The sequence below is a fragment of the Trifolium pratense genome, linkage group LG4, assembly GCF_020283565.1.
Source record: "Trifolium pratense cultivar HEN17-A07 linkage group LG4, ARS_RC_1.1, whole genome shotgun sequence".
Classification (NCBI taxonomy): domain Eukaryota; kingdom Viridiplantae; phylum Streptophyta; class Magnoliopsida; order Fabales; family Fabaceae; genus Trifolium; species Trifolium pratense.
Genome location: NC_060062.1, coordinates 32,859,279 through 32,880,137, shown reverse-complemented (window position 1 = coordinate 32,880,137; position 20,859 = coordinate 32,859,279). Strand labels below are relative to the sequence as shown.

General features: G+C 36.4%; 4 protein-coding genes and 1 pseudogene across 5 annotated transcripts; 1 reads left to right on the top strand and 4 right to left on the bottom strand.

Annotated features, from left to right (window-relative positions):
* Positions 1 to 131: 131 nt before the first annotated feature.
* LOC123923134 lies at positions 132 to 6,243 on the bottom strand. 2 transcript variants are annotated; one of them, XM_045975793.1, is made up of 4 exons: positions 3,753 to 5,904; positions 3,310 to 3,447; positions 1,292 to 1,530; positions 132 to 1,073 (listed from the first exon to the last, which is right to left on the bottom strand). In XM_045975793.1, the coding sequence occupies exons 1-4, from the start codon at positions 5,699 to 5,701 to the stop codon at positions 373 to 375; spliced, it is 3,027 nt and encodes a 1,008-aa protein (XP_045831749.1). In that variant the 5' UTR covers positions 5,702 to 5,904; the 3' UTR covers positions 132 to 372. The 2 variants fall into 2 exon arrangements, with proteins under 2 accessions (XP_045831749.1, XP_045831750.1); XM_045975794.1 differs by having other exon boundaries at positions 140 to 1,073; positions 3,310 to 3,444; positions 3,753 to 6,243.
* Positions 6,244 to 8,450: 2,207 nt separating this feature from the next.
* Positions 8,451 to 10,687, top strand: LOC123923135 (exocyst complex component EXO70B1-like). The gene has a single exon (XM_045975795.1). It carries the CDS (start codon positions 8,573 to 8,575, stop codon positions 10,685 to 10,687), a length of 2,115 nt encoding a protein of 704 aa, XP_045831751.1. The 5' UTR covers positions 8,451 to 8,572.
* Positions 8,902 to 17,434, bottom strand: LOC123923139 (exocyst complex component EXO70B1-like). The gene has a single exon (XM_045975799.1). The coding sequence runs from the start codon at positions 17,212 to 17,214 to the stop codon at positions 15,472 to 15,474; it is 1,743 nt and encodes a 580-aa protein (XP_045831755.1). The 5' UTR covers positions 17,215 to 17,434; the 3' UTR covers positions 8,902 to 15,471.
* On the bottom strand, positions 13,075 to 14,639 carry LOC123922512 (annotated as a pseudogene).
* On the bottom strand, positions 17,036 to 20,492 carry LOC123923137 (exocyst complex component EXO70B1-like). Its single transcript, XM_045975797.1, has 2 exons — positions 18,179 to 20,492; positions 17,036 to 17,172 (listed from the first exon to the last, which is right to left on the bottom strand). The coding sequence occupies exon 1, from the start codon at positions 20,266 to 20,268 to the stop codon at positions 18,184 to 18,186; it is 2,085 nt and encodes a 694-aa protein (XP_045831753.1). The 5' UTR covers positions 20,269 to 20,492; the 3' UTR covers positions 17,036 to 17,172; positions 18,179 to 18,183.
* Positions 20,493 to 20,859: the final 367 nt, after the last annotated feature.

Here is a 20,859-nt window from a genome sequence, read left to right as displayed (position 1 = left end):
CCAAGTAATTTTCTTTTTTTGAAACAACGAATGTTAGTAGTTAATAATTAGTATTGTTTGTTTTTGATAAAGGTGGGAATTGAATCTCTGACCTCTCCATCTCCACTCCTTAACATATCCACCCTCAGCGATCAAAACATCCTTATAACTCCACTTGAACCAAGTAATTTTAAAGTATGCCATAATACATGTTATAAGATGTTTCTATAAAATCTAACAAACACTCTCACAAAGTACATCAATACCAAATAACATTAGAAAACCAAAACAACATCATCGAAACATTAAGAAAAAAATGACAAAAGAAAGTACAAACCAAACCAAAAAAAAAATAAAAATGATACATCCATTTGTGATCACAAACCAAATGATTCATCTGTATTTCTTGGTTCCGAGAAACAAATTATCAAGTACATCATGAATGTCAAACATTCCATACTCAATATACTTGTAAGCCTTGTCTTTAAGAAAATCCTGAAACTTCCCAATGAAGATTCCATATGCTGGCAGCAAGGTGTTTTTCAGAGATTTAATTATTTCTACCCTTAGCTTCTCATCATAAACAGACCAAGTGCACTGAATTCGACATGTCTCGGTAAAGTTCATGTTAAACAAACTGAGTTTTTGTTTCATCAAATCTATTGCACAATTAATTTCCATCGATTCATTGATAATATCCAACTTTAAAAATTCCAACACCTTATCCCATGAGTCTCTTTTGTAGAGTTCAAGTTTTTCTTGGACTTTTGTTCTGTTTCTTTGGAACCAAACATCTCCGAATATTGCATTCAGTTGCATTCTTTTATATGTCATTTCTAAGCATCTCCAATTATTCATCATGAAGAAATGACGCAAAGACTCGTCCACATATTTTCCGGACTTCGATGCCAATATTCTCTCTAACAGTTCCATTGTCCCCTCTGTTTGTGGTGAAAATGCTTCGTCAAAGCTGATCGAGGACTGTGATTCGATAGCTGAAATAAGAAAGCCTACGACATTGGCCATCATAGGATGATGCCCACCGTCATCCGGAGCAGCTAGCTTGGCCGTTGGGATCGAGTCTATGTATTTGGCTGTAGAATTCAATTAGTGTCACAATATTCACATTTGGTTCTGACTCAAGTTTAAAGTTAGACATATCAACATTGGGTTGGATGCCTCCATATCAAGCTTAGAGACTAAAACAATAAAAGAGAAATTTGTTGTCTGATTGAAATTTGTTTTCAATCAATACAACAGTATTTCCGTTTGTCATTACTATTACTTGATTAGATCCATTACAGTTGCTCACCTGGCGTGCCCGATGAAAACCACTCAGAATATGAAGTTGATGCCGGCATGGTGGTTGGAGTCATATCCTTTGAGATCCTTCGTGCTGGTAAAAATAATGATGGTATTGTCAAGGACATACGGCAGGAATGTGCAACTTTGTATGTTACTTCAAACACGATTGGATTATAACAAAGTTGTTGTACTTTCTTCTTGGCTCGACAAACATCTAATTTCATGTGGTTGCACCTATAGTAACTCCTGAAACAAAAGAAACATTTCAAACTTTGGTTATAGGAAATATGAATTGTTTTGTTCGGGTGCCAACTGCCAACATGTGCTCAATAAAATCAAGTATATCAATCTGAATTTGGGAAGCTAGCCGCAGATGTGGCCATTTGAACTAGGTTATGTGCAACTTCATTTATTTGTCTCCGTACAAACTGTACACTTAACTTTACAAAAATATTTGAAAAGATAGTTTAACATTGCTTGATAATGACTCCGAACTCTGTGACGTTTGGAAGAACAAAAGTTGCCCACCACCCTCTTCGAGTAAGCTCGAAGACTACTGGTCCCAGGTGTAACTCTCGAAGCCAATTATGAGCCAAAAGCAACCCAAGCGCTTCACCAACATGCACCTCACAAATAGGGGTAAACCGTTTGGTAGCCAAAACAAAAGTAAATCAAGTTCATCCCTATTGTACATACCTAGCCCAATTTTAATACAAATAGAGTTAAATGAGACATCAATGTTACGATTAAGACGCACCAAACATGGTTCCTTCCATCTAACATTATAATTCTGCGGCTGCACCGAAACAGATGAGCTAGCTGCCTCAGGTGTGTAGGGATGGCAAAAAAACCCAAACCCGAGAGACCCACCCGAACCCAAACCCAAGTCAACAGGCGAAATCCGATTTGACTGGGTTTGGGTTCGGGTGCCACCCGATAATATAGGTGTGGGTTTGGTATCAGTCAAACCCACACCCGAAACTCATACACCCACCCGAAATATTTTATAATTATCTATTTATCCTCCATAGTCTCCCTCAATTTCCTTGTAAGACATTAATTTTAGTTGTAATTTAATTTCTTGAAAGTCTATGTTGTAATTTCTTAAAAGTCTATGTTTGAATTTTCTTGGAAGACCTTAATTTTAGTTGTAATTTAATTCAAAGTCTATGTTGGAATTTAATTTCTTAAATTTGCAAATTATTTTCAAATGTGATGCGGGTTTGGTTTTGGGTGGAAAAAACCCGAACCCAATGGGTGTGGGCGTGGGTGTTGTTTTGCCACCCGAACAACCTTTGAGTTTGGGTTTGGGTTTGGGTGATGATTTCGGGTGTGAGTTTTGTAAGTGTCAAACCCGCACCCATGGGCGCCCGTTGCCATCCCTACAGGTGTGGCACTTGTGCGTTCGTTGGCCGGTGTGGTTGTGCACTTGGTCCTAGCCTCAGGTTTTTGACTCTGCTATAGTTTTAATGCAATATTTTTGCTGCTAGCAGTTTTTATTTGTATTGTTGTATCTTTGTTGGCTTGCTTCAGGGTATTTCGTGTGCTTTGGACTGGTTGAGACGACCCCTTGACGTTGTTGTCTGCCCAAATCAAGGGTCGAACCCAGTACTTGTTATCATTGTAGTATAAACTATGATATTAGTCTTTTGACATATTAATTTTTTTGTTATTGGAGCCGTATTTAATTTCTATTGTTGTTATATGTGGCTGTTAATTTGTAAGTTTATTTGGATAAAAATAAAAAATAAAAATAGATTTCACATCGGTTGGTAGACATATATTCGAAGCAGATGTTGGTTATCACATTGGTTAGTATGTAATAACAATTGTAAAATGCAACTTATCACATCTACAGGTTTCATTAACCGTGTGAAATTATCCCATCGGTGGGTATGTAGTAGTGTGTCATATATTCCAGAAGCAAGATTAATTACATAATTCCTTATACGTACCTCGGGTAGTTGACGTCATATTTTTTCCAGATAAACTTACAAGATTAATTACATAATTCCTTATACGTACCTCGGGTATGTAGTAGTCTTGCCATATTTTTTCCAGATAAACCCGTCTTTCGGTGGCATTTCTTCTATGCTTTCAAAGTTTGGTGCAGGAGAGATCAGTACTATTGTTCTTATCTCTGTCTCCGGTTCCATTTTCCTACTACAATTTAATGCGAAGACACACTTATTAGGTCAGTGTGCAAGCTTCTGATTGTAAAGATAAATGTAAGTACTCTCTTGCTGATCATAAATATAAATAAAACGGACGCATAAATACACCTTATGAACTCAACTATTGAGACCACTTAATTTGGATCAATTACCTTAATATTAAACGGCCGCATAAATACCTTTTAGCAGAGTTGGATAAAAATAAGGAAATAGTGAAGATATTTGATGACTTAAGGGACTAATTTATTACGAACATAACCTATAGTAAGATGAATTTGGTCAAAAGTTTAATACCTTTTTGGTGGTTGAGAGCGTGATGCTTCTATTTCCTCCACATTTCCTTTGTACACCTTTGATCCTTCTGAACCTTTCCTCCACAATAAAGGGAAAAATTCTTGCACTAAAGTGGGGGGCATTGTGCCCCAGGTTTTCTGATATTGTTCATGGTAGTGCCAAATTTTCTGACTGTGTATTCGGAACCATTCATCCCCTAAAAGGATTCCTAGTTCATTATCTTTGGACATCTGAACTATATATGTGTTGTTATTCATCAAGAAAATATAGCCTAAAGAAGGATCCGCACAGCATTTGGCCTTTGCTTCCAAATTACGCTCCAATACATCCATAATATTAAGAATCTTCCCAGAAAGTGAAGAATCGTCAAACACTTGCTCTAGTGTTTGCCGAGATTTTGAAACTACACGGAGGTAGTTCATCACATGTTGGGTAATCGGGTGAAGACAGCTGCTGCAATATGTCCCCATAATCATGTTTTGCTCAAGCAAATACTCTAACTCCATGAAAATACTTCTAATTGCTTTCCCAATTTTCTTCCATATTGCAATTGCTTCATTCTTTAGAGACACACCGTACTGATCACAAAATAAGGACTCAAATTCGGGAATTAGGTCACGAAATGTTTCAAACACCTCGATGATTTTAAACAAACACTCTGGTGAACGACTTACGGTTGCAATAGAGTCTGCAAAATTTAAAAGTTGAGTGGTGGATACCCTGCAAATCTCAATGAAGGAGAAATCAGCGGCAGATGAGAACCCGGAGAAAACACGATCACAGAGTTGTCGCTCACCATGGAAAAGTATCTTAAGGGTGACATTGAAAGCTCTAATCCATCTTTTAATCTCGTCTTCGACATCCTTCCATGGCATATCATGAATATCCTCGCTGCTTAGTTTCTTTAACACGAATAAACTATGCATTAGGCATTTGTCCAAGCATTCCCTCCGACAACTGTTGTACACCTCAGAAAAATCCTTCTCAAACCCAGCGCTCACCATAACCTTCGCTGTTTCCTCCAGGCCTTTGATTGTTTCTTGCTTCAGCGCATCCATCATGAAGTTAGGATCGGTCACCACCAACGGAGAGTGTTCTTCACAATAGTTTTTTACATGATCCAAAACCATCTGAATGAGATTTAAATTTTCTTGTTGAAGCGTCTTCACAAAAGTCCCGAGTTGTTCCATCATACTACTAATATCAGTAGTGATCACCAATGGTGGTGAATCGATGTTATTTCTACTTCTAGCACAAGCAATATCAGTATTAGCTAGTTGTAGTGAATCAATATGAAGAACCACCGGGTTTCCATCTTGGAATTGAGAGTATTGATTATGTCCTCTAGCATCAATAGAAGAGAAAAAAGAACGGAGAATAATAAGAGAGTAGCTGAAACCTGCTCCAAGAAAGAATAACTGCAATTTAATCTTCATGAGTTGCACAATTAGACATCCGAGGAAGAAATAGAGAAGATCAATTTCAAATCCGCATTGAGTTTGCCTCGACAAACTCAATGACATGATAGAAAAAGCAGCACATGAAATTAAACTATATGCATCTGGTTTCCCATTCATCACTTTATCGAAGAAAAAGGAATAAACAGAGGTGATTGTCAATACCAAAAATGCTGTATGAGCTTTGAACCGGAGACTTCTCGAATGTTGAAATAATTTTGCAAATAAAATCACCAAGCATATGATGAAACTGAAAACACTATAAAGAAATATTTTCAGCAAATTCCATTCTCCAAAGAGATAGTTGAAAGAAGAGCTTAGAGCATAACAGAGCAGTCCAACAACAGCTGACGCGAAGCCTATAAATCTCCACAAATTTGGCTGCATCAACCATCTCCCAATTTGATTTAGAATATGCATCATGTTGTCCACAGTGTATAAGAATTGTTTTCGGACTGTGTGAGACTGAGATTGAGAGTTGAGACCATCCATTTTTGAATTCGGGTGTGAGAAGCTATTTCTAAGTCAACTGAAATTTCGAGGAAATGAATGGACCAAAGCTATTTATCATATCAGCAACTCTAATAATTTAGATATTTTCTTGAGATAAGTTTTCCATCAATTCTCTCCACATGTTCACTCTAGTCCGTATTTCTTAATTTTGTTAAGCGTACAAACTTTCATGTATTTCAATTAATATTGTTTTTTTATGAAATAATTTTATATATAAATTCAAGATAGTTGTAATTGAATGAAAGATAAGTGGACAATAAGTTGAGATGCTAACTCTTTTTGGATGAGTACACAGCCGTTAGACACAGATTACAGTCCTTAACTAAAGATCAAATGTTCATATTTTCACTGTAATGATCAAATGTTCATATTTTCACTTTGATAAATTGGATTTAAATCGTAAAACTCAACAGTTCTAAAAATTAATAAGTCTTAAAACTCAACAAGAGTCATTAAAATTTCATCTAGTAGTACTACTACTACTAACTGTAGTTTTGAATGGAGGTTCTTATTGTTAGTTAGATTATTCATTTAGTATTTTATTTATTTAACAAGATTGGTGGAAGTAAGGAGAGGCTAATATGAAAGAACCCTAAACAGAAAAGGTGAAAACGCAGGAATGTAAACAGGGAAGAACTGGTTTCTTGAAAAAGCTAAGGGGATTCTTGGAGAGAAATTGTGTTCATATAGATGTTAATGTGAACACAATAAATTTTAAATAGTTTTCCAAACCAAGGGAAATGTCATATCTTTTTATACTAAATAACTTTGACATCATCTTCTTTCTCTTGTGAAAGCCACTCTAAATATGAAGTTGGTGCCGGCATGGTGGTTGGAGTCATATCCTTTGAAATCCATTGCGCTGCTAAAAATAATGATGGTATTGTCAAGGAGATACGGCAGGAATGTGCACCATTGTATGTTACTTCAAAAACGTTTGGATTGTCACGAAGTTGTTGTACTTTCTTCTTGGCTCGACAAGCATCTAATTTCATGTGGCTGCACCTATAGTAACTCCTGAAACAAAAGAAACATTTCAAGCCGTGGTTATAGCAAATATGAATCATTACTCATCACTTGTAAGCAAAAATAACTACTTTGGCATTCATTAAGAAAAGGGAAGTCTTAATATTATTTGTCGTGCTGCAAAAATTGTTTAGTTTCGGGTGCCAACACATGCTCAATACAATCAAGTATTCTTCGAGCTTATTCGAAGAGGGTAGTGGACAACTTGTGTTCTTCCATATATGACGTCACAGAGTTCGGAGCCATTATCGAGCAATGTAAAACTATCTTTTCAAATGTTTTTGTAGAGTCAAGTATAGAGTTTGTGTGGAGACTAACAAATGAAGTTGCACATAACCTGCTAAATTGGCCACATCCGCAGCTAGGTACTTGCTATCATTGGTACATATTTTGATGTTATATTGGAGCCGTATTTAATTTCTATTTTTGTTATGTGGCTATTAATTTGTATGTTTAAGGGATAAAAAAAAAAAAACAATAACCGCTGTGAAATTATCACATCAGTGGGTATGTAGTAGTGTGTCATGTTTCCGGAAGCAAGATTAATTACATAATTTCCTATAACCTCGGGTATTTGACGCGAAGTATCTCTTGCTTGACATATTTTCTCCAGGTAAACCCGTCTTTCCGTGGCATTTTATCTAGGCTTCCTACGTGTGTGGTGCAGGAGAGATCAGTACTATTGTTCTTATCTTCGTCTCCGGTTCCATATTCCTACTGCAATTTAATGCAACGACATACTTATTAAGTTGGGGTGCAAGCTTCTGATAGCAAAGATAAATGAAAGTCAATGCAACTTGAGTGTTTGGAAGATAACCAAAGATGATCGAGGAGTTGGGATGGAGGAAATATGATGAGAAGACTAGGTTTTTATTTGATAAGCACATTGTAAGGTTCATCAGTGTTACAAATTGGTTTATTAAAAAGGGTTTTTCTATCATGTGGCAATTTGGATATGTTAAAAAGTTTAAAGTAGTAAGTTTGTATCGGAACATCATAAATCAAGTGATCGATTGATTTTATTTCAAACCATGATTGAATAATACACCTTATGAACTCAAGTTTTGAGAACACTAAATTTGGATTTATTACCTCACTTAATATTAAACGGTCGCATAAAGTATTTGATGACTTGACTAATTTATTACAAAGATAAGGATGTATTTGGTCAAAGTTTTAATACCTTTCTTGTGGTTGAGAGAGTGATGCTCATGCTTCTATTTCCTTCACAACTCGTTCATACGCCTTTGATCCCTCTGAACCTTTCCACTCATATAATTTATTAATTAATCTGTTGACTGAGAGTGATGCTTCTATTTCCTTCAATTTTAAAACGATGAATATTATTTCACGAGTGTAGGACCATCATTTATGCAACAGTTGACTGGAGATGAGGTTTTCCTTGACTTGGTTTGCAACTTGCAACCTAGGAAGCACCGACACTCCTCAGATTAGGCGTGTCCGTGTCGGACACGTGTCGGTGTTCATGTCTGACACTGACACTGACACTGACACTTATGATTACCCTAAATTATGTCATTTTTCCAAATTTTTATCAGTGTCGACGTGTCAGTGTCCGTGTTGTGTCCGGTGTCCGTGTCTGTGTCCGGTGTCTGTGTATGTGTCCGTGCTTCATAGCTTGCAACAGTTGACTGGAGATGAGGTAAGTCAAAAACTGGAAAAATCGTTGGAACTTTCCTAGAGATGACAAATAACTTTGGTCCCCAATTGCCTCATAATTTCTGCTGAAATAGAGAGAGCTTCTCATAACCAAAGTCATTCTCATTCTGTCTGTGAAATCCATTCTTACACACTTTAGACAACATGATGCATATTCTAATCCAAATTTGGAAATGGTTGATGCAGCCAAAGGTGTGGAGGTTTGTGGGTTTTGCATCATCCATTGTTGGATTGCTCTGTTATGCTCTAAGCTCTTCCTTCAACTATCTCTTTGGAGATTGGAATCTGTTAAAGATTTTTCTTTACAGTGTTTTCAGCTTAATCATCAGCCTCATCATTTTATTTGCAAAGATATGGCAACACTCAACAAGTCTTCGGTTCAAAGCTCACGCAGCGTTTTTGGTACTAGCAATCACTTCACTCTATTCATTTTTCTTCGATAAAGTAATGAATGGAAAACCAGATTCATATAGTCTGCTTTCATGTGCTGCTTTTTCTATCATGTTACTGAGTTTGTCGCGACAAACTCAGTGCGGATTTGAAATTGATCTTATGTACTTCTTCCTCGGAAGTCTAATTGTGCAACTCATGAAAATTAAATTAGAGTTATGCATTCTTGGAGTAGGATTCAGCTATTTAATTATTATTCTTCGTTCTGTTTTCTCTTCTATAAATGTTGTAATATATAATGAAGATCCTACTATCGTTCAAGATGAAAATCTGGTCGTTATTGAAGTCAATTTGCATTCACCACAACTGGCAAGTATTCGTAGTTGTGTGTTGGAACAACTAAGTAATTGTGTGACTGCGCTTCGGCAAGAAAATTCAAATATTATTGATATGCTTTTGGAGCAGTTGAAAGAATACCTTGGTGATGATTCTGAATTGACAGTTTCTGACCGTAATTTCGAAGCAGTGCTTAGACCAAAAGAAAATTTGAATCTCATGATAGACTCTATACCACCACAAACAATCGAAAACCTTCACAAAATTGCGAAACTGATGGTTGGAGCTGGATTCGAGATGGACTTTTCTGACGTGTATATCAGTTGCCGGAGAGGATGTTTGGACGAATGCCTCTCAAAGCTGGGGTTTCAAAAGGTTAGTGTAGAGGAAGTTCAGAATATGTCATGGGGGGACTTTAGAGACAAGATTGAAAGATGGATTAAGGCTTCAAACGTGGCTTTCAAGATATTGTTCCCCACTGAGCGGCGATTATGCGATCAGGTTTTCTTTGGGTTCTCCACTTCCGCTGATATATCGTTCACATGTGTTTGCAGGGAATCTACACTTCAGCTGCTAAATTTCGCCAATGCTATCGCCTTAGGAAGCCGGTCACCGGAGACGTTGTTTAGAGTCCTCGATGTGTTTGAAACAATGCGTGACCTAATTCCAGAGTTTGAATCTATATTAATTGGGTTGCTACAAAATGAAGCAACCACAATTTGGAAGAGACTAGGGGAAGCTATCCGAGGCATTTTCATGGAGTTGGAGAATCGGATCCGCCAAGATGCAGCAATGGGGGCCTCTTCCAGTTGTGGGCTTCTTGGAATTACCTGTTATGTGATGACATACCTTCGTGTTGCATGCGAGTCATGGCAGACACTGGAGAAAGTGTTTGAAGAAAACCATGGGCATTTGTTGAAGGAATATCGCAAAATTGAGGATAGAATGCATTCTTCTTCTACGCTATCAATGCAGATGGATTCGATTATGGAGCTATTAGAGAACAATTTGGAAGCCAGAAGCAAAATCTACAAGGACCCAGCTTTGTTCTATGTATTCTTGATGAATAACTGCATGTACATGGTTCATAAAACCAAAGATAGTAAATTGGAAACCATTTTAGGGGATGCTGTGATCCAAAAATATACAGCGAAAATTCAGCAACACCGTGAGAACTATCAAAGAATCTCATGGAATAAGGTGTTGGACATTTTGAAGTTGGACGGCAACGGATCAATGCAGCTTAATGAGGTAGCTGAGTCAATGAAACAGAAGCTGAAGTCATTCAACACGCTATTTGATGAAATATGCAGGGTTCAATCTTCATGGTCTGTCATTGATGAACAGCTTAGGGAAGAAATAAGGATTTCCATTAAGAAAACCTTGTTGCCAGCTTATGGAAACTTCATTGGGAGGTTTCGAAGTGTTCCGGAACTTGGTAAGCATGCTGACAAATATATTAAGTATGAAGCAGATAATATTGAAGCAAGAATTGAAGGTTTGTTTGAGGGGATGCAGTTTATCAACTGGTAGACGAAAACAAACCTAAAGATGTATGTTTTTTTTTGTGTGTATGCAACTGTCATGAACGTAGTTGTAAAATATGTATGACCTATTTTTTTGAAACAGCAAATATATTATTAATAAAAACTAGGTCTTTGCACAACACGAACGGAGACCGGTAAAAGAGGGGCTGCAAAACAAAGGTGTCGTATATAAGCGGAACACCAATGAAAATACTAAAACAGACACCACCTAATAAATATCCACATCTCAACACTTGTTGCCATGAGCTTCTCCGATATTGGTCGTAGTTGTACAAAACATTTGCTTTGTGTTTTTGAATCACATCATCCGATAAAAGTTTCCTTATATCTTTGTTCTTCGTTTTGAGAAGTATGTATTGGTTGTTATTCATTAAGAAAACATAGCCCAAAGAAGAGTCTTTATAGATTTTAGATTTGGCTACCAAATTACTCTCCAATACCTCCATAATTCGATCCATATGCAGTGAAAGAGAAGAAGGGGATGGCACACTATCATCAAGCTTCGGGTATTCCCTCAACATATGTCCATACCTGCTCTGGCGTCGGTCGATAGTCACAAATGAGGCAGAGGTACTTCATCGTGTAACGGATAATGGGATGAATCCCGCCCTCGGGAACAGCTGCCTTTGCTAGATCTTGGCGAATTACATTTTCCAACTCCATGAAAATCTCCACTATTGCTTTTGCCAATTTCTTCAAAGTTGTGTTTGTTTCATTCCTTAGCGACACACAGAACTGATCACAAAAAAGAGACTCAAACTCTGGAATTAGATCCCGCAATATTTCAAACACGTCAAGGATTGTGAATAACCAATCAGGCGAACGACTTCTGTTTGCTGCTGCTACGCTGAATATTAGATCGCAGAGTCGTCACTCAGTGGGGAACAATATCTTGAGAGCAACCTTTGAAGCCTTAATCCAACTTCTAATCTGGTGTTTAAGATCATTCCATGAAATCTTGTTAACATCCTCAATAGTAAGATTCTCTAAACCTTATAATTGTTTCATTTTGCGCTCCAACCATTCCCTCCGGCAACTGCTGTAAACATTATAGCACTCCTTTTCAAAACCAGTGTTCACCATCAACTTTGCCATTTCATGAAGTTTGTTCATTGTTTCAGGCGGCACCATATCCATCATGAGAATCAAATTTTTTATTGGTTTGAACATTTGTATGCATAAGCCATCTTTGAATTTGGATTATAAAATGCTCCATGTTCTCTCTTAAAAGTTGAAACTGCTTTTTTTTAAGGAACAAATATACTGAGATGTGAACAATTTTTTTTGGTTTTTTTTTTTTTTTAAGGAAGCTAAGCTACCTATCCTCTTAATTCTTAATAAGTTAAAAGTTGATCAGTGAAAGTAATTTAAATATATAAGAAATGATTAATGGTAGACGGTAGTAGGAATTGACTAATCAGAGCCCCCTCTTTTGAAATAAAATGGACTAATACGATAATTTAGTTAAAATGGAAAATCATGACAAACAAATCAAATGGAAAATCATGTGCAAATTAATTTATGTTTAAAATGACATTACAACCAATCATATAGCATAGTTGGACACGTCTTTGTTAGGAGAAAGAAACGAATTTGTCTCCTCCTTAAACAGGAGAAGCCGCACAATCCCCTCTCATTCTCTTTTTTGTTGTTGCTAAATCCAAAAAATTATACTAACATATTTTGATTTAGATGTAATCACAAATATTTTATTTTATTATACAAAGTCATGCATCTTTTACAACTATGTTTGTGACAATCAAAACTTTGTAATTCAACTACACAACAAATACATGCATATACACAAAAAAAAAAACATACAGATTAAACTTCAGTTTCGGCTACCAGTGGATTTGATGTTTCCAAGAAACAAGTCGTCGAGTCTCGCTGTGATATCCTCCATATTTATCAGCATACTTACCAAGTTCAAGAACTCTTTGAAACATCTCAATGAAGTTCAAAGATAAACTATAAAAATTTAACCCTGCATATTTCTTCAAATGGCATGTAGAACGATTTTAACTTTTTTTTCTTCGACTTTCTACCACATTAGGCTGCTTGATCCTTTGCTGTCCAACTTCAAAAATTTCAGCACCTTATTCCATGTGTTCTTTGATCCAATCGTCTCCTAAAATAGCTTCTAATTCACTATATTTGGTCTTTTGAATAATGTACCTGCTGTTATTAATCAAGAAAACATAGTACAAACCAGGATCCTCATAGATTTTGGATTTGGCTTGCAAATTGCTCTCTAAATTTTAAGTGAGGCGAATTATAAAATTTTAAGTTTCACAAACTAAGATCAGACATTTAAGTTGATTGTGAAAGCGACTTAGAAAGCTTTGAAAACTAGATTAAAATCTATTTTCTATACTAGTTAATGCAAAAAGAGGACGAGGAGGGCACATTATCATCAAGCTTGACGTATTGCTGCAACATATGTCCATGGTCTTCAAATAACTGCTCCAGTATATCATGGTAGTCATATGTGTTGGTTAGGTAATTCATCATGTAACGAACAATGGGGTGAAGCCCGCCACCAAGAACGAGAACTGGCACATTCATCCGATCTTGGCGAATCACATTTTCCAACTCCATGAAAATGCACACTATTGCTTCTCCCAATTTCTTCAAAACTGTGTTCGCTTCATTAGTTAGTGATACACTGTATTGATAACAAAAAAGAGACTGAAAATTCGTAATTCGTAATTAGGTCGCCCAATGTTTCAAACACATCGAGCATTCTAAACAACTGTTCTGGCAAATGGCTTTCATTCGCCAAGGCAGTGGGAAAATTCAGCAAATGAGTGGCGCATTCCCTGCAAACATCTGTAAACGAGAGATCGGAGATGGCAGAGAATCCGAAGAAAACAATATCACAGAGTTGCCGTTCGGTGGGAAACAATATCTTGAGAGCAACCTTGGAAGCCTTAATCCATTTTTTAACCCGGTGTTTGAAATCCTTAAATGAAATCATGTTAAGTTCCTCGATAGTAAGATTATCCAAACCTAATAATTGTTTTATTAGGCATTCCTCCAAGCATTGCCTCCGACAAATGCTGTAAACATTGGAGCACTCCTTCTCAAAACCAGCGTTCACCATCAACTTCACTATTTCCTGTAAGTTGTTGACCGTTTCCGGGCACAGTGCTTCCAATATGATCACTCCTTCACTGCTGCGTTCTGACATCATAAACTCAGATGTATCCTCAAAGTATTCCTTTAGCTGTTCCAAAAGAATGTCCATGACATAAAACATTTCCTTCTGAATCGCATTCACACAAGTCCTGAACTGTTCCATCATGCTACTAGCAATATCAGTACTGTCCAATTGTGGTGAAATGACACAAAGAACTACCGAATTTTCATCTTGGATTCTGGGGTACTCATTAATTTGTCCTTCATCTATGGAAATGGACGGAAAAGAAGAGCGAAGAATAATAACAGAATAGCTGAAACCAGCTCCAACAATGAATAATGCCAATTTAATCCATGAGCTGCACAATAAGATTTCCGAGAAAAAAGTAAAGAAGATCGACTTCAAATCCGCACCGACTTTGCCGCGACAAACTGAGAGACATGATAGCAAAGGCAACACTTGAAATGAGGCTAAATGCATCTGGTTTCCCATTGATCATTTTATCGGAGAAAAAGGAATATACTGAGGTAATGGTTAAAACCAAAAATGGGAATTGAACTTGGAACCTGAGACTTCTCAAGTGATTCCATATCATTGCTGATAAAATCAGCAAACAGATAATGAAACAGAAAACACAGTAAAGAAATATTTTCAACAAATTCCAATTTCCAAATAAATGGTTGAAGGAAGAGCTGAGAGCATAACAAAGCAATCCAACAACAGCTGCAATGAAGCCCACAACTCTCCATACATTTTTATGCATAAGCCATCTTTGAATTTTGATTATAAAATACTTCATGTTCTCTCTTTAGTGAGTTAAGAGTTGAAACTGCTTTCACAGACATATATATTATATACTGATATGTGAACAAATTTTTTTGGCTTCTTTTTTTTTAGGAAGCTTCTTATCCTCTTATTTCATATGAAATTTCTATGAAACGAACCAAAAAGCTACTTAAAGTATTATTTTGATGTGTGAAAGCAATTTAAATATACAAGAAATGAGTAATGGTAGTAGGAGCTGACTAATACAGCCCTCTTTTGAATAAGTTAGACTAATACAAGAAGTTAGGACAAACTAATGACACATAAAACAAATGGAAAACAAGGTGCAAATTAATTTTTGTTTAAAATGACATCACAACCTCTTTTAAAATGAAACGTACTTGTTAAGAGAATTTTTTATTCATTTTAACCCGAGCACTTGTTAAGCATACTAAAAAAGAAAATAAGAAACAAAATTAACATAAAGAAGATAATTTTTTACACTTGAATACACAAGTTTCGAGACAAAATTTCCTTGTTAATGCAGTGCCCCGGAGCACTGTTTAGCATTTTCCTTATTTTAATCATAACATATTTTGACAATCAAAACTTGTTATTTCAACTACACAACAAATACATGCATATAAACAAAAAACATACATATTAAGCTTCACTTTCGGCTACCGGTGGATTTGATGTTTCCAAGAAACAAGTCTTCTAGTCTCGCTGTGATATCCACCATATTTATCAGCATACTTACCAAGTTCAAGAACTCTTTGAAACATCTCATTGAAGTTCAAAGATAAATAATGATTTAACCCTGCATATTTCTTCAAATGGCATGTTGAACGATTTTAACTTTTTTTTCATCTACTTTCTACCTCATTAGGCTGCATTGATCCATTGCTGTATTCAATGTGTTTTTTGATCCAATCGTCTCCTAAAATAGTTTCTAATTCACTATCTTTGGTCTTTTGAATAATGTACCTGCTGTTATTAATCAAGAAAACATAGTACAAACCAGGATCCTCATAGATTTTGGATTTGGCTTGCAAATTGCTCTCTAATAGCTCCATAATCACACGCATCTGCACTGAGAGAGAGGAATTAGAGCAATGCATTCTATCCTCAATTTTGGGATATTCCTTCAATGGATTCTCATAATCTTCTTCAAACACTTGCTCCAGGGTCTTCCGTGATCGACTAGCAGCAGGGAGATAGTTCATCACGTAACGGGTAATCGGGTGAAGTCCACCACTGTCGGGAACCGCATCCCATGCCGGATCTTGGCGAATCAGATCCGCCAACTCCGCAAAAATGCCTCTGATCGCTTCTCCCAATCTCTTCCAAATTGTGGTTGCTTCGTTTTGCAGCGACAAACTGTATTGATCACGGAACAGAGACTCAAACTCTGGAATGAGGTCACGCATTGTTTCAAACATGTCGATGACGCTAAACAGCCGCTCAGGTGATCGGCTTCCAATGGCAATAGCATCGGCAAAATTCAGCAACTGAAGTGTAAATTCCATACAGACATTCATAAATGATAAATCAGCGGTGGATGAGAACCCAAAGAAAACCCGATCACATAATCGTCGCTCAGTTGGAAACAATATCTTCAAAGCCACTTTGGAAGCTTTAATCCATCTTTTAAGACCGTCTTCAATTTCCTTCCATGACAACATCTGAATGTCCTCGATGGTGAGTTTCTTGAACCCTAACCTTGTGAAGCTTTCTACCAAACATTCCTTACGGCAACTGATATACACGTCGGAGAAGTCCTTCTCAAATCCAGCACTAACCATCAACTTGGCTGTTTTGTGAAGGTTGTCGATTGTTTCAGTTGGCAAGGCCTTGATCATGAACTCAGGGTCAGACATAATAAATCCAGAATCATCTCTAAGCTTTTCGATGATATTTGAATTTTCTTGCCGAAGTGCCTTCACATAGTTACTGAGTTGTTCCACCATACTGCTACCAATATCGGTACTGGTTAGTTGCAGTGAATCTGAATTGACTTCAATAATTACCAGATTTTCATCTTGGGGACTAGTAAGTTCTTCATTATATATTACAACATCTATAGAAGAGAAAGAAGAACGTAGAATAATAATTAAGTAACCGAAACCTGCTCCAACAATGAATAACTGCAGTTTAATCTTCATGAGTTGCACAATTAGACATCCGAGAAAAAAGTAAAGAAGATCCACTTCAAATCCGCATTGAGTTTTCCGTGACAAACTTAGTAACATGATAGCAAAAGCAGCACATGAAAGTAGACTATATGCATCTGGTTTTCCATTCATTACTTTATCAAAGAAAAATGAATAGAGTGAAGTGATTGTTAATACCAAAAATGCTGCGTGAGCTTTGAATCGAAGACTTGTTGAGTGTTGCCATGTCTTTGCAAATAAAATGATGAGGCTGATGATTAAGCTGAAAACACTGTAAAGGAAAATCTTCAACAGATTCCAATCTCCAAAGAGATAGTTGAAGGAAGAGCTTAGACCATAACAGAGCAATCCAACAATGGATGAAACAAAACCCACAAACCTCCACAACTTTGGCTGCATCAACCATTTCCAAATTTGGATTAGAATATGCATCATGTTGTCTAAAGTGTGTATGAATTGATTTCACAGACAGAATGAGAATAACTTTGGTTATGAGAAGCTCTCTCTATTTCAGCAGAAATTATGAGGCAATTAGGGACCAAAGCTGTTTATCATCTCCAGGAAAGTTCCAAAGATTTTTTCCATTTTTTTATGGTTTTAAGATATTTCCAATCAGTTACCATGAAAGTTCCAAACCAAGTCAAGGAAAATCTCATCTCCAGTCAACTATTGCATAAATGATGGTCCTACTCATATTGTATTATTATTTTATTTTTTTTTGGTGATATAATCTCCTGAATTAGTATATTCATGAAAACAATATTTATGTTTTAAATTGAACTTGTCGGTCCTCAAGTATAGTTTAGATTTAAAATCCAATTTACTGAAGTGAAATGAGAACATTTGATCTCTATCAAGGTCTGTAATCTACTGCCAGTAACTGGATGGTTACATAACTACAATGGATCCAAGTCCAAGAATTACTTGACAAATGCATGGAGTTGAACCAAGTAATTTTAACCTACGCCATAATACATCAATTTTAGTCGACTCATTTCTCTTATAAAAATGACGAGAGACAGTATCATACTATACATACTAAATCTTGTTGATTAAGTCAATTCCTTAGTTTTTTTATACAATTCTAATCACTGCAATTGAAGAGTCCAAAGCCATGACCTCATTGGTGCAACAGCCAACTAGTGTTAATTATGCAACTCCTTAAAATATAGTACACATTATTTAATTTACTATTTTTCTTTTACCTTTTTTCATTTGTAACCAAGCAAAAAAAATCTTTTTCAACCCTCTATAATGATGTTAAGCAGAAAAACATACAGTGATATTTATAGTATACAACAAGGTCATGCATCTTTTACAACTAAAATTGTGACAATCAAAACTTCGTATTACAAGTTTACAACTACACAATATTAAATACATACACACAAAAACATACAGTTTTTAGCTTCTCTTTCTGCTACCAGTTGATCCACTGCTTCCCTGAAACAAATCATTGAGTCTTGCTTCAATCTCCTCTGTTTCGTACTTAATGTATTTCTCAGCATGCTTACCAACTTCAGCAATATTATGAAACCTCGCCATGAAATTTTCATAAGCTGGTAACAAAAGTTTCTCAATTGAAATTCTTATTTCTTCCCTAAGTTGTTTATCAAAGATAAACCATGAAGATTGAACCCTGCATAAATCATCAAACACCATGTTGAATGATTTCAGCTTCTTTTTCATAGACTTGGCTACCCCTTTAGGTGGGATTAATCCATTGTATTTAACTTTCAGAAACCCAAACACCTTATTCCATGACCTTATTTGATACTGCACATGGTACTGCCGAATTTTCGCAGTGTGTTTTTTGATCCAATCATCACCTAAAAGTGACCCTAATTCACTATCTTCAGCCTTTTGAACAATGTACCTGCAGTTATTCATCAAGAAAACATAGCACAATGCAGGATCTTTATAGATTTTCGATTTGGCTTCCAAATTGCTCTCTAATAGCTGCATAATCCAATCCATTTGCACTGACAAAGAGGAAGATGAAGACATTCTATCATCAATTTTAGGGTATTCTTTCAATGGATGTCCATAGTCTTCAAACACTTGCTCCAATGTCTGTCTTGACTGACATGCAGCGCGGAGATAATTCATCACGTAGCGAGTAATCGGGTGAAGTCCACCACCCGGAACAGCTGCCTTAGCTCGATTTCTGCGAATCAAAGTCTCCAACTTCATGAAAATCCCTCTAATTGCTTCCCCCAATTTCTTCCAAATTGTGGTTGCTTCATTTTGCAGCGACAAACTGTATTGATCACGGAACAGACACTCAAACTCTGGAATGAGGTCACGCATTGTTTCAAACATGTCAATGACTTTAAACAACCGCTCAGGTGATTGGCTTCCAATGGCAATAGCATCGGCAAAATTCAGCAACTGAAGTGTAAATTCCATACAGACATTCATAAATGATAAATCAGCGATGGATGAGAACCCAAAGAAAACCCGATCACATAATCGTCGCTCAGTTGGAAACAATATCTTCAAAGCCAATTTGGAAGCTTTAATCCATCTTTCAAGACCGTCTTCAATTTCCATCCATGACAACATCTGAATGTCCTCGATGTTGAGTTTCTTGAACCCTAACCTTGTGAGGCTTTCTACCAAACATTCCTTACGGCAACTGATATACACGTCGGAGAAGTCCTTCTCAAATCCAGCACTAACCATCAACTTGGCTGTTTTGTGAAGGTTGTCGATTGTTTCAGTTGGCAAGGCCTTGATCATGAAGTCAGGGTCAGACATAATAAATCCAGAATCATCTCCAAGCTTTTCGATGATATTTGAATTTTCTTGCCGAAGTGCCTTCACATAGTTACTGAGTTGTTCCACCATACTGCTACCAATATCGGTACTGGTTAGTTGCAGTGAATCTGAATTGACTTCAATAATTACCAGATTTTCAGCTTGGGGACTAGTAAGTTCTGCATTATATATTACAACATCTATAGAAGAGAAAGAAGAACGTAAAATAATAATTAAGTAACCGAAACCTGCTCCAACAATGAATAACTGCAGTTTAATCTTCATGAGTTGCACAATTAGACATCCGAGAAAAAAGTAAAGAAGATCCACTTCAAATCCGCATTGAGTTTTCCGTGACAAACTTAGTAACATGATAGCAAAAGCAGCACATGAAAGTAGACTATATGCATCTGGTTTTCCATTCATTACTTTATCAAAGAAAAATGAATAGAGTGAAGTGATTGTTAATACCAAAAATGCTGCGTGAGCTTTGAATCGAAGACTTGTTGAGTGTTGCCATGTCTTTGCAAATAAAATGATGAGGCTGATGATTAAGCTGAAAACACTGTAAAGGAAAATCTTCAACAGATTCCAATCTCCAAAGAGATAGTTGAAGGAAGAGCTTAGACCATAACAGAGCAATCCAACAATGGATGAAACAAAACCCACAAACCTCCACAACTTTGGCTGCATCAACCATTTCCAAATTTGGATTAGAATATGCATCATGTTGTCTAAAGTGTGTATGAATTGATTTCACAGACAGAATGAGAATAACTTTGGTTATGAGAAGCTCTCTCTATTTCAGCAGAAATTATGAGGCAATTAGGGACCAAAGCTGTTTATCATCTCCAGGAAAGTTCCAAAGATTTTTTCCATTTTTTTATGGTTTTAAGATATTTCCAATCAGTTACCATGAAAGTTCCAAACCAAGTCAAGGAAAATCTCATCTCCAGTCAACTGTTGCATAAATGATGGTCCTACTCATATTGTATTATTATTTTATTTTTTTTTGGTGATATAATCTCCTGAATTAGTATATTCATGAAAACAATATTTATGTTTTAAATTGAACTTGTCGGTCTTCAAGTATTGTTTAGATTTAAAATCCAATTTACTGAAGTGAAATGAGAACATTTGATCTCTATCAAGGTCTGTAATCTACTGCCAGTAACTGGATGGTTACATAACTACAATGGATCCAAGTCCAAGAATTACTTGACAAATGCATGGAGTTGAACCAAGTAATTTTAACCTACGCCATAATACATCAATTTTCGTCGACTCATTTCTCTTATAAAAATGACTAGAGACAGTATC